The 12515-nt window shown below is 59.0% G+C and overlaps 1 protein-coding gene across 4 annotated transcripts in view; it reads right to left on the bottom strand.

Annotated features, from left to right (window-relative positions):
• Positions 1-12509, bottom strand: part of LOC111157557 (KIAA0930 ortholog) — a 31929-nt gene extending 19420 nt beyond the window's left edge. For 3 of the 4 annotated variants that reach the window (XM_022519067.1, XM_022519065.1, XM_022519066.1), the window contains exon 1: positions 12397-12509. In XM_022519067.1, coding sequence (XP_022374775.1) covers positions 12397-12460 — 64 coding nt within the window. In that variant the 5' untranslated portion in view covers positions 12461-12509. Of the gene's footprint in view, positions 1-3960; positions 4068-12396 lie in introns of those variants that run through there. The other variant, XM_022519068.1, reaches the window with a different exon arrangement.
• Between the last annotated feature and the right edge of the window lie 6 nt (positions 12510-12515).

Raw genomic sequence — 12515 nt, 5'->3', positions numbered from 1 at the left:
CTCCCCCCCCCCCCCCCCCCCCCCCGCAGAACGGTGACTTCATAACTGTACCATTTCATTGATTCTATCTTCAGACAAACCTGGAAGCCAACCACCTCCCACAAACCACCCTTCTGCCTAGAGCCCAGCCACCAGCCCACGCCTGCCTCACTGGCACAGCTTTCTAACTGGTCCTCTCGCCTCCTGTCAGCTCCTGTCGCTTCCCGGCTCAGAATCCCCCTTGAGTCCCGCCCACCCTTTACTCAAGTGTCTACCTTCTCCGCAAGTCCTTCCCAAACCACCGCTTTAAAATCGCCAACCCCACCACCCCGAGCGTTCCCGATCCCACTTCCCGCACCTGTCACCACATAACGTCGTCTGCGTTTTACCTGTTTATTTTGTTGGCTTTCAGCCTTTTCTTAGGACAGAAGCCAACATGCTTTTTTCTGCAAAGGTCCAGACAGAAAATATTTTAGGTTCCATCTCAACTACAACATCGCCCCGGGCAATGCGTAAAGAAATGAGCAGGGCTAGGTTCCAACCCGTTTATTTACAAAAACAGGCAGCGGCAGAACTGGCCCAGCGCCATGGTTTGCCAACACCTCCGCTCCTAGGACTGGGCTGCGTTTTCACAGAGGTGCCCCGTGAGAACGTTCGCTCCGTGAAGGTCTGACTGTGTTTGCGCTTTGGTCATTTGGTTCACTGCTGCATACTCAGGTCCTAGAATAGTGTCTGGCCCAGAGGAAGCAATAAATTTTGGCCAACGAAACAAGTAAGTGACAGGAACTCCGTGACTGGTGAAGCCAGGACAGTACTGCGCATGAACACGCCGATCCGCGGCCGAGCACAGAAAGTACCGAAACAGGACACGCGCTGTGATTTCGTGCGCATCAAGGTCGCCCTTCAAACCCGCAGGATGAAGACGACGGGCCTCTGGCCACGGGCCTTGGGACAACGGGCTAGCAAGGGGAAAAGAATAAGCCTGGGTCCCCGCTCATGCCAACACAAATTTTAAAAGATCAAAACGTTTAATGTTAAAAGTAAAATCATAGAAAGAAAAAAAAATGGTGGGAGAACTTTTTTTATTCTCTCAAGAGACCAAAAAGCCTTTCTAAGTAGAACACCAAGGCTTTCAAGGAAAAGATTCATCGAACAACATAAAAATAAAAATTGTCTACGGGGAAAAAGCCCCACACACGTCATAAAAGAAAACAATGCACCAGAAAAACTACTGGAACTCTGATCTTGTGTCTAATTTCCCTAATAAATAATAAGCTTCATGTAACGCATATAAAATAAGACAGAATAGGGGTGCCTGGGGTGGCTCAGTGGGTTAAAGCCTCTGCCTTCGGCTCAGGTCATGATCCCAGGGTCCTGGGATGGAGGCCTGCATCGGGCTCCCTGCTCAGCAGTGAGCCTGCTCCCCGCCCCGTCCGCTTCTCTGCCTACTTGTAATCTCTGTCTGTCAAATAAATAAATAAAATTAAAATAATACAGAATGGAAAGCAAAGGGAGATACAAACAGCTTTCCGAACGTGAAAATCAGCTCAGCTTCATACAGTGAGAGGAATATTCTTTGAAAACCACCAAATTCTACTTTTCACCTCGCAGGTTTGTAAAAATCAGAACACCTGACCACATTCCCAGGGGGAAGGGAACGGCGAGAAACAGGACTTCACGTCCGGCTGATGAAAATCCCCACGGAGATGGCAGGCACTGAAGACCCGAACCTGCTCACGCCTTCCAGCCGGCAAGTCCACCCCCGCGGGTTTTTTCCAAATTATGTAATTATGACAGTGGTGTTTGCAAAATACTGCAACGGTCCTCTAAGATCTCTGGGATAGAGGAAGTGGGACGAGGGAGCACAGAACCTCGAGGAAGAGGTTCTCACTACTAAGGCGAACAGCTGGCCGTGACCGAGTGAGGACTGGGGTGGGGAGGAGCGCAGACTCGAAGCAGTGTGGGCACTGGGCTCCCTCCAGGCTCCGGCAGTCCCAACAGGGGCCAGCGAGCCCCGAACCCGTGGAGGCCTGTTTCCCACTTGTAAAAGGGCAGTGAGAAGGGAATCCACCTCCCCACGCTGCGGGGAGTTTGCGGGAGGGGACAAGTGAGGCCTCCTGCAGGGTGGGCCCTGGGCAGGCGCCCAGGTTAACGAGCATTGCTCACGCCGCTGCCACCTGTGTCAGCCTCCCGAGAGGCCACAGAGAAAGGAGACTGTCATCGCGAACCTCCTCACACCCTTTGGATTTGATGCCCTTGTGGCACGTTTACCTACTCAGAAAGTCTCAAAAATATATTATTCTTCCCCCAAATTATTTTAATAACAGTGCAGTTACTTGGAAAAATGCATAGGCTAGAAAGTTTAAAAAACAGAAACAAAAAAGCAGGCCACCAAAGTGCACAGGAACGCCTCAGTGAAAGGAACCGTGAGACGGAGGGAGTCAAGCAAATGCCCGTGGGGGTCAGGGTTCAGAGCCCTGGAATTGCCCTTCCTGTTGTCCAAACACTACAGAGATGCCCGTGAACTTAAATGCCACTGAAGGCTGTGCCGGGCGCTGTGCTCAATGCTTATGTTCCCCGAGTCCACACTCGGAAGCGGGTTTTATTCACCAGTGAGGTCACGGGCCGTCCGAGGTCACAGGCACTGCACCCCTCCCCACCCCCATCCACACCTGGTCCGGTCTGGAGCCAACACTGACCGAGGGCTACTCTCCGAGGCCGGGTGCTGGGAGCTGGGTGGGGGGCGGCTGCAGCCCCCCGGAGCTTCGGGGGAGGCCTGATGTATCACACAGGTGCGTGTGGCCCGCTGTGTCCCGAGTCTACACGAGTCAGAAGCACTAGGGAGGCTCCCCACCTGAGGGGTCACACCGAAGTGGGCGGAGCCAGGGGCAGGGCCACCTGGTGTGGCCGGGCTAGGGGTCTGGCGGGGAGCGGTGGAGTTGGGGTCTCTCTGCTGTGGGGAGGTGCCCCCGAGGGCACGCCTGGCTCGGCAGCCGCCTCTTCTCCACCTGGCCCCTCCCAAAGGCGGGGGTGGGGGTCAAGTGGCCTCTCTGGGGCGAGTCCAAGGCAGCCCTCAGCCCCCGGACGCTCCCCCGCACCCCTGCAGAGGCCGGATGATGAATAGGGCCTCTGTGGTCCCCTCAATAGGCCTTTCACCGACTCACAGTGCTCCTCGAAGGCTCAAGCCCTCCCTCGGGGCGCAAGAGACAAAGCCGCTGCTAGGGCGCCCTGCCTGCGGGGCCGAGGCAGTCAGACGGAGAAGTGCGGGTCAGACGGGTCCCCACGGCCCGGCCAGGGCTCTGCTCCGGCCTCAGGGAAGCAGGGCTCTCAGGGCAGCAAGGGAGCCGGGTCAGGAGAAGCCCAACAACCCTGCCCGCTTCCCTGTCTTCTTGAAGTCCGGGCTCCTTCTCCAGGTGAGCCGGGCTGTCCAGCAGCCCCCCCAGTCTGCGGCATGGTCCCCCCGCCCTTCTTCCCAGACCAAACGCCGGTGTATCCACAGCCCGCCACGGCCCGCCACTCCCCTCGCTGACAGGTCTCCACCCTGACCGTGCCCATCTCCCCCATGTGTCACCCCAGCTGTCACCTCCCCCCGCCCAAGCCCCTGATGCCTCCCACCTCATGCTACCTAGCCTCTTTCCACCCTCCGTGACACCCTGTGGGGTGAAGTCTCCATCTTCATTCAGCTGATGAGGAAATGGAGGCTCCCAGCTGGAGTCACCTGTCTGATGTCACTCCCGGCTTGAGTCACCTGTCTGATGTCACCCTGCAAATCTCTTGTCTTCCCAGCCTCCGCCTCCGCGTGGCTTCCCAATCCCTGAGCGCCCCGCTCTGCCCCGCCAAGCCAGGCCCCCCTGCTGGCAGCGGGACCAGCACCTGCACAGAGCAGGGTCCCCAACAGCGGGTGGGCAAGGGCTAAACACGTAACTGGGAGGGTGACAACCACCGCCAGCTCACAGCACCCCCAGAAGCTCTGAAACTCACCCAAAGCCTCCACCGTCAAGGGCTTTCCTCCTCCCTCTGTTGCATTTCCAGCCCTCAGGTCATGGCCGGGATCACCCTAATAGCTGACTTCCTGGGAGAGGAGAGCAAGAGCCTGACTCAGGTCACCCAGAAGGACAACAATGGCAGGTGCGACTGGGATCCAGGCCAGGGTCGACCCACACCGCTCCCAGAGCTGCTCTGTGGGAGGCCCCCAGCACAGTGGGAAATAGACCTTGACCCTGTCCTCAAGGCCCTCTCTTGGGGTGGGGCATCCGCCAGACTGGTCCAGCGCTCACCCGCTGTCTCCAGAAGCAATCCTCTGGGCTCCCCCACCCCTGCCACTCAGTGCCCTCCCCTAAACCTTTCCAGGTTCGATCCCGCCCAGCAGTTTGGTGCCCAAAGAGATACCCCCCAGTCCGCGGCCCCCCTCCTGGGGCTGGGGCCTTATTCCAACTCCTGACTCACTGCTCTGATGCGTGAAACACAGGGCCTGTAAGACAGGCTGCAGGTCCCCCGAGGAACCTCCGAGGCTCCCACAGACACCTAGGCAAGGCGCCCATCCCAGACGGGAGCTGTGAGCTGTGACCTCCCGGCTCGCCCCACCCCCGCCCCGCCACCTAGGCTTGAGATCACTTGGTCACTGGCCGGGCCCCTGCAGAGCGCTCCTCCTCCAGTGGCCTGAGCTCTTTCCCCCGAGACGGGGGTCCCTCTGCTACGCAGCTTCCCCCTCAGAAGGGCCCACTCCCACATACGTCTCCACCACCCGATCCCCCTCTCCCCTCCCCGCTTCATGGTGGAGACGGGCAGTGGGCGGTGGGGCTCCTGCTCTGGTCCACACCAGGGTGAGGCCGCTCGGGGAGGAGGTGCCAAATGCCTCTCCTTGGGGAGACGGACGCATCTGAGGGCGACACTGCATAGGCCACAGCTTCGCGTCCCAGAGGACTGGCCCCAAACCCACACTGGCTGCTCTAGGACCGTGAACACTGTGCCCCGGTGGCTCTGGGCCTCTCCAGTTCCATCTGCCAACGGGGCGAACACAGCCTCTGCTCAGGGCCGCCACGGGAAGGACAATGCTGGGCGCGCCCCCGCCTGCGGGGGCTCCTCTGGCTCCCACCCTCTTCCGGAGCCCACGGGCCTCCCCAGCCTCCCCAGGGAGGCTGCCAGCCTGAGAGGACTGCATCCCTGTGCCCTGCGGCCCGGAACGCAGCCACAGCTCAGGAGTCCCACCGTGGGGGCGCCACTCCGCTCCACCCCGGGTCAGGAGGAATCCCGAGTCACCCCAGGAGGCTCTGTCCCCCCAGGCGGGGAGCTCGGAGGCTGCGTAGGCTACAGCCCAAAGGGGAGGCCACGGCTTGGGGTTGTGGGATGACAGGGTTCTCGTTCCCCTTGTGCGGGGTGGGACTCGGGGTTCTTCCTGTTTCTGCCTCTTCCTGTTTCACTTCTGTCAGCTTGAGCCAAAGCGCCCGAGCGGCAGGGACCTCCCTGAGACGTGGTGTCACCGGCCCTGCCTGTCACAGGTGGCTGCGACTCACGCGACACACCTCAGGCTGAGAACGGGGCTGCAGGTAAATCTGCCTTCCCTCACTTTATGTAAGAGGACAGTGAGGGCCAGAGGGAAGGGCCTTGCTCAAGGTCACCCTCAAAGGCCCCCTGGATTTGGCCCCGGGCCCTGTCACCTGTCTCCAGCAGCCTCCGTGATACTCTCTGATGCTCTAGGTCTGCAGACTGGCCTCTGCCCTAGGGGGAGGCAGAACAGCCATCGTGTTCGCATCCTACCCTCCAGGAGAACAGAGGCCCAGAGAGCAGCAGTGATCTCCCCGAAGCAGCACAGCACTGGGGGAAAATTAAACTGGAACGTTCTCTGCCGTCCTCCCCACTCTGTCTCTGCCAGGGAGGCCCTCTGTGAGGAATGCCCACTCAAGGGACACCCCCCAAGAAACGGTCACCTCTTCACCGCACAGGTACTCATCCTCCAACCCCAACCACACCTGCTCCCTGCAGCCCTGTCTGCTTCCCCTTCTCCCTCCGCTCCTCCCCCACCCCCTCATTCCCTCTCTCTCAGATACATAAATCTTAAAAAAAAAAAAGAAAAAAGAAAAAAATAAACAGTAACCATAACTCCACCTACAAGAGAAAAACGAAAATCGAAGCCCCCTCTTTCTACTTCTGTCAACAGACATCCTTCGGCGAGTCACTGGTCAGGAACAGACGCTCAAGCTAGCTGGGTGCTTGTGCCATGTCACGTCAGAGGATTTCCTTTTGTTTATTTTGAAGATTTATTTATTTATTTGTCAGAAAGACACAGAGAGAGAGCACAAGCAGGGGGAGCGGCAGGCAGAGGGAGAAGCCGGCTTCCCACTGAGCAGAGAGCCCGATGCGGGGCTCAATCCCAGGACCCCGGGATCACGACCTGAGCTGAAGGCAGACACTTAACAGACAGAGGCACCCACGTGTCCCAAGATTCCCTTTTTAAGAGGAGGGGGTCCCCCTCAAACGTAACTGTGGCTTCTGGGGCCCTGGGTTGTGCAAAGGCTCCACCCCAAGCTGGGTTTTCCCTGACTTTAGCCCCTAACCCTGGTCAATGTCTCGGACCCCCTATTTGCAGGTCCAACAGCAACATCCCAGCCCCCATCTGTGGCCAATGGGACCTGGGAAGGATGTACTTGAGGACACACCCCTGCCTTGCCCCTGACTGGCCTCCAGCAGTGCCCCCGGCAGGGGCTGGGGGATGGGAGGAGGGTCAAATCAGGCATTCATTCCAGCCCTTGGGACCCACCGGTGTCAGGGTCCTCTCTGAGCCCCGCCCCACTGTCTGTGACGGCCCAGGGTTAGGCTGGTGGACTTCCACTTCAAGTCTGGACAACATGGAAAATGTTTTAGGAATTTTAAGTCAGAAACCATGACTAAGAAACTACACAGAGAACAACGAAGAATTCTTTATAAAAAGGCTTTAAAAATATTGGAAAGCAAGCCTTTGCAAAGTTAATAGTTGTCTCTGGGTGATTGCAACTGTGAGAGATTTTCTTCGCATTTTCTTAAATTTTCCAGTTTCTATAATGTGCATGGAACTTTTTTTTCATTAGGAAAACATTTGTTTGGGGATTCCAAGGCTGTTTTCTCACAAGGATCCCGCGTGGGGCTCCCCCTCCACGGCCTCGGGCTCTGCCGCTGTCCCGGCGCCCGCCCAGCCCAGTGAAGTGAAGGAGGCAAGCATCAGGAAGGCCAACAGCGTGGCAAGGAGGGGACACAGCAGGGCAGAGTGGCCCTCGCCTGCAGGCCCAGGGGCACCAGACAAGTCAGCCCACTCTGGCCTGGCACAGACACCCCTGCAGCCGGGACCCTAGGGCTCTTTAAAGTGGGAGGTCCAAAGTCCTCGGAGCTCCCAGAGTCTCTGCCTGGGGAGAGAACTGCCCCACAGCCTCCAGGCTGCTCCAGCCCCAGACACAGCCCGAGGCCGGAACCCACAGGCCTTAAAAATAGGCCCAGGAACCGAGAGAGGCACTGCCACCACCCCAAACCGTCACACTTCCTCCCCAGAGCATGGGCCCAGGACCAGCCTGGCCTGCCTTAGCTGGGCTGGAGGGCCCGGGACCCCAGGGAACCCCGGGAAACTGTCCGCAGGGAGTGCACAGCAGGCTGCCCCGCAGAGCACACGTTCAACCCCAAGTTCACGCCGGGGCACGGGGCTGGGTGCTTCACGTCCCTCCTAATGACAAGTGCAACACCAAGGATACGGTCTGACCCTGCGCCAAGTCTCAGCCGCTCCACACGCTCGGCCGTGAAGCTGTCACTTCTCATACAAGTCCCACAACCCTACAGACTCTGCCATCTCCGCTTTGCGGGTCACAGGCCCCCAGTCTTCCCTTCCAGTCACATCACCCACCAAAATCTCCCGCCCCTCACCAAAGTCCAGCCGCACTGACCCTGGCAGAAGGGTGACGGGCTGGGCCAAGTCTGTACGGTCCCTTTCCCGATTCTCAGACTGGCACCAGGTGTCTGGCATATGTGGGTGTTTAGCTGGGGCAGAGGCTCACCGGAAGGCAATGTCCCCCTTAGTGCCTTCTGGCTCATCCCGTGAACTCCCTGCAAGACAGCTCTTGGCCTCTGACAGGTCCCATGCAGACCCCAGTCCTGCCACCTCCCAGCAACATGACCTTGGGTGAGTCAGTTTGCTCTCTGAAGCTGCTTTTCTCATCTGCAAATTGGGGAACTAACAGACTGTCAGGGCTGCCAGGCGCCTGGCGCACAGTGGGCATGCCGGGTCCCAGGCAGGCCACCCCACAAGTCAACAGCCACCACACTCCCCGAGGCCCGGCCAAGGGCTCAGCCACTGCTGCAGCCCCAGCTCCCACAGAACTTCCTTTGCAGCCGGCTGGCCTCTCCTCCTCGGCACAGGCAGGCCCTGGCCCACTGCAGCCCCTCTCAAAGGCCACACCTCGCACCATCCCCCCATCAGCCGTGGGGACTCCCTCCTCCGTGCCTCCGGAGGGAACCTCTCATCCTTCGACTTGGGCCCTTTCTCAACCCACCTGTGCCTGGGAGCAGTACACACCCATGATGACCAGGCTGCCAGCACCCCGAGGGCAGGTGTGGGCGGGGTCCCCCTCTGCTAAGAGCTTAGGTTTAGACGGATTCAGCCCCTTCCCAGCCACGTGACTAGGGACACGTTACTACACCTCTAAACCTGCCTTTGCTCATCAGGACAAAGAGAAGGGTACAACAATACCTACCTTATAGGACTGTTTCAAGAATAAAAGGAAACCTTGAACATGAAACTCTCCTTTGGCCCCACAGAGAGAGAATGCCCTCAGCCACCTAGAAGGGGGCCAGAGGCCAGGCAAACAGCAGTTCTACAAAGTGCACGGCCTAGGCAGGGCCTGAAGACAAGCAGCATGAGGGGGCCTCACCCCTCCCAGCGCTGCCTGTCCTTGGTGGACACCAGGTCCCGGGGCCAGGTCAAGTCCACGGGGCCTTGTCGAACATCACTGGCGCGCCGCCCCTGCTGAAAGGGAGCCTTCCTGCCCAGCGTGCTGGAGCTGATGTCCCAGGCCCATGAGAGAGCCCAAGCCCCAGAGGAAGGATCAGGCTATGTTCACTTTTGGTCCAGATGTCTGCATCGCCCAGCATCTGGGCATTGGACCTCCTGACTCTTCCCAGCTCAGAGAACCCGGAGCCCCACAGAAGCTCGCTCAGCCAGACAGCTTGGTTCATCTGTTCTCTGGAATCCCAAGCAGTTTCCTGTATATAAACCACCCCCAGTCCTGCTCGGAGCAGCTGCTTCCAGCAGGATCTTTGCTTCGGCTGTCACCGTGCACCTGGCTTCTCTCCCCTACTCAGCTGTGGCCTCCGGCAAGGCAGGGTCAGGCCTGATCCCCCACCCAGCACTCACAAGATGCTTCCAGCACAGATGCTACTGAAGGAAAGATGCAACCATCATGTTGGCATCCACAAGGTGCCTTTCATCATGACAGCCGAGCGACAATCCCTGTGTGGGGGCACCAGTCGCACTCTCCCATCTTAGAGGCTGTGACTCAGAAGTGACAACAGTGTGTCTGGGGTCGAGCATCGCCACCAGAGGCTCCCTGACACCTTTGAAACCACCTCAGGGAACATGGCATGCTTCTGAATGACCACAGCTTTAATGACACAGCAACGACGGCCTGGGTGGTTTAAATTCCTACATCTAACAGGTTGTCACAGCTGTAAAGGGAAGAAAGGGGGAAGTGGTCCGCGGGCCGTGTCCAAGTCCTGGGTTCCCGTCTGGGTGCACAGGCCAACCACCAGTTCTTAACTCTACTTTGGCAATAGGTCACTGTTAAGCTTGGCCCTCTCTGAGCCTCCCCTCTCTCATCTGATAAATGAAAGATGGTCAAAGTGAGCCCTGCTAAGAGGCCAAGATTCCACGTTCTATACGTTCATCCTTAATTTACAAGCCCAGAGAGTCTCTCATTTGCCTGCTAAATGTTTCCTGGGCACCTGCTCTACTGGGCCATGCCCTCGAGGGGCTCACTTGCTGGGGAAACAGTCACACAGACTCTCACAAAGCCACAACAGGCCTGATCAACCCACAGACATGCACCCGGTATGCAGAGCCCAGGCGGCAGGACAGGACGTGGAGGAAGGGTTCCCAGAAAGTGGCAGCACTGGAGTGGACGCTTAAAGGGACACCTGTAGGTATGTGTGGCGCATGTGAGAAGGGGTGGCTGCCCAGGAAGAGAAAACAGCAGGCCTAAAACATAGGGCATCCAAGCACTGCAGACTGAGTTCGGGGGAATATGGGACGGGCGGGATGGGAGGATGGGGGCAAGACAGGAGACCCTGTGTGGGAAGGAGGCCTGGGTGCCAGGACACGAGACCTGAGGCATTTCTCCTCCCCAGAGGCAGCATAGCAGGCTCCGGGGAGCCTAGCTGGAGGCATCTGTGGGGGGGGGCAGGCTCTGGGGTCAAACTGGCCAAGGGTCAATGCCCACCATGCCGCTTCCTCGCTGACCATCTCTACGCAAGTCTCTCCCCTCTCTGAACCTCTGGATTCTCTGTGGCATGGAGAGGATATTCCTATCTGGCAAAGTCAGAATCAAACTGAGCACACACAATGTCCTTGCACATAGTAAGCACTCCGTAAACGCCAAGTGCTAAAATTAATTACTACTGTCCTTAAGGAATGGCCCTGTGGGCTCCTTGGGACAGGGCCTGACAGGGGAGAGACAAGGTGCTCAGTGGGCGAGGACGGTGGGAGAGGCAGGAGAGTGCTGACACGAAGTGGGGAGGGGCTTCGTGGAGCTTCCAGGCAAGCAGGGCGGAGGGGCCTGCAGCAGATGGTCCCGCAGACCCCTCCCATCGCAGACAGCCTGTGCCAGGCGGCAGGTGCGCCATGTGGCGCACGGCCCAGCACACAGTAGGTGTTCAGTGAACGTTTGCTCAATGAACAAACAAGGATCCTTCAATATCTGCGCAAAATGAAGACGTGACACCTTTTCAGAAAAGACACCTGAGAAACCCATCTCCTGGTCCATCCTTACTTGGTAGGCACCCCCAATGCCCCGCCCGCAACTCCCACCCCTGCCTACAGGAAAGGTCGTTCTTGGGACAGGCTGGGCTGAGGGGATAGGTCTCATGCTAAGGGAAGCCCGCCTCCTACAAAAAGGAGGACTGGAAGTTATTTCCTCTTCTCACTCGCTTCCAGGGCGTGGCCTGCTGAGGGGCCCGGAACCCTAGGGCAGTGGAGACCCCGCTGCTGTGTGACCTCAGAGGGGTTATGTTGGCTCTCTGGGACTCCCTGATGGTGAACGACGAGGGGACAGGTAGAATCTCCAAAGCTGACATTCTCTGCTTCACAACGCTGTCACCCACCCCCGCCCCTCCCCAGAAATCCCCAGCTCCGACTGGGGGTGGGGGTGGGGTGGGGGTGGCTGACAATGTGGAGTGAAATCCTTTCCGCATGAAGAAGGGAGGGGTCTTTCCACGGAGAAAATGAAAAGCCCACCCTACAGGGGTGGGGGCTTCTCAGCTTCAGTCTGGGCAGGATCCACCCGGAGCGATGACCTCACACCCAGCCAGGCAGGGAGACCCCACCCACACCTAACAGTCCCAGGCTCTTCCAAACAATACCAGGCACCCCCACGCAACCCCACAGCAGACATATGACCTAGGGCCTCAACTGAGCAGGGTCACATCCAGAGAGGTAGCAGGTCCTGCTCTCTGTGCTAAGTGGGTGGCTTTAGGGGACCAAGGCCCAACAGGTCCCCACTTGGAGCTGATGGGGAGCAGGGGAGGCAGTGCGGAGAGGTGCAGGAGACAAAGGCTTCAGGAAGCTGGGGATGGTGGCCACGACACACTTGCAGGGAGGTGTGCCTGGACCCCACTGGGCCCTGCCCCCACCCCCCCGTGCTGGTCTCCTGGTCTCCCCAGATCCCACGCCCACACTCCCTGCAGTGGAACTGAAGCCCCGGGGAGGGCTTCCCAGGGAAGGGAGGGACCTGCCACAACCACGGCGAGGAAGAAGGGTGAACAGACATACTCGAAAGGGACAGACAGAGGGAGACACCGAGAGACCCGGGAAAGGGGAAGAGACCCAGGAACATGAGAGTGCGGAGTCGCTCTTGGGACCGAAATCAGAGACCAACACACAGGGACGCAGGAAAAACCTATACGTGGGGATCTGGGGGCGCACGGAGGAGGCCAGGACACGCAGGGAGAGAGACAGACAGAGACACACACACGCACAGAGACACACGCAGAGACGGAAGCACACAGAGACGGACACGGAGACGCACGCAGAGACGGAAGCACAGAGAGACGGAGACGCACGCAGAGACCGAGACGTGGAGACCGAGACGCGCACAGAGACGGAGACACACGCAGAGACGGAGACCCGCGCAGAGACCCGCGGAGGCGCGCACTGCCCCGGCGCCGGCGGCCCCGGCCCGCCCCACTCACCGAGGCCGCAGACCTCACGGCGCAGGCTGAGGCGGCCGCGCTCCTCGGCTATGGCGCGCAGCATGCGCTGCAGCGAGCGCTCCTCGGCCTCGGCGCCGCCCGCAGGCTCGGGGGAGGCG

The sequence above is a fragment of the Enhydra lutris genome, unplaced genomic scaffold (assembly GCF_002288905.1).
Source record: "Enhydra lutris kenyoni isolate GAN:26980312 unplaced genomic scaffold, ASM228890v2 scaffoldscaffold55, whole genome shotgun sequence".
NCBI classification, from domain to species: domain Eukaryota; kingdom Metazoa; phylum Chordata; class Mammalia; order Carnivora; family Mustelidae; genus Enhydra; species Enhydra lutris.
The sequence above is the reverse complement of the archived record's forward strand: the minus strand, read 5'-3'. Positions and strand labels throughout refer to the sequence as shown.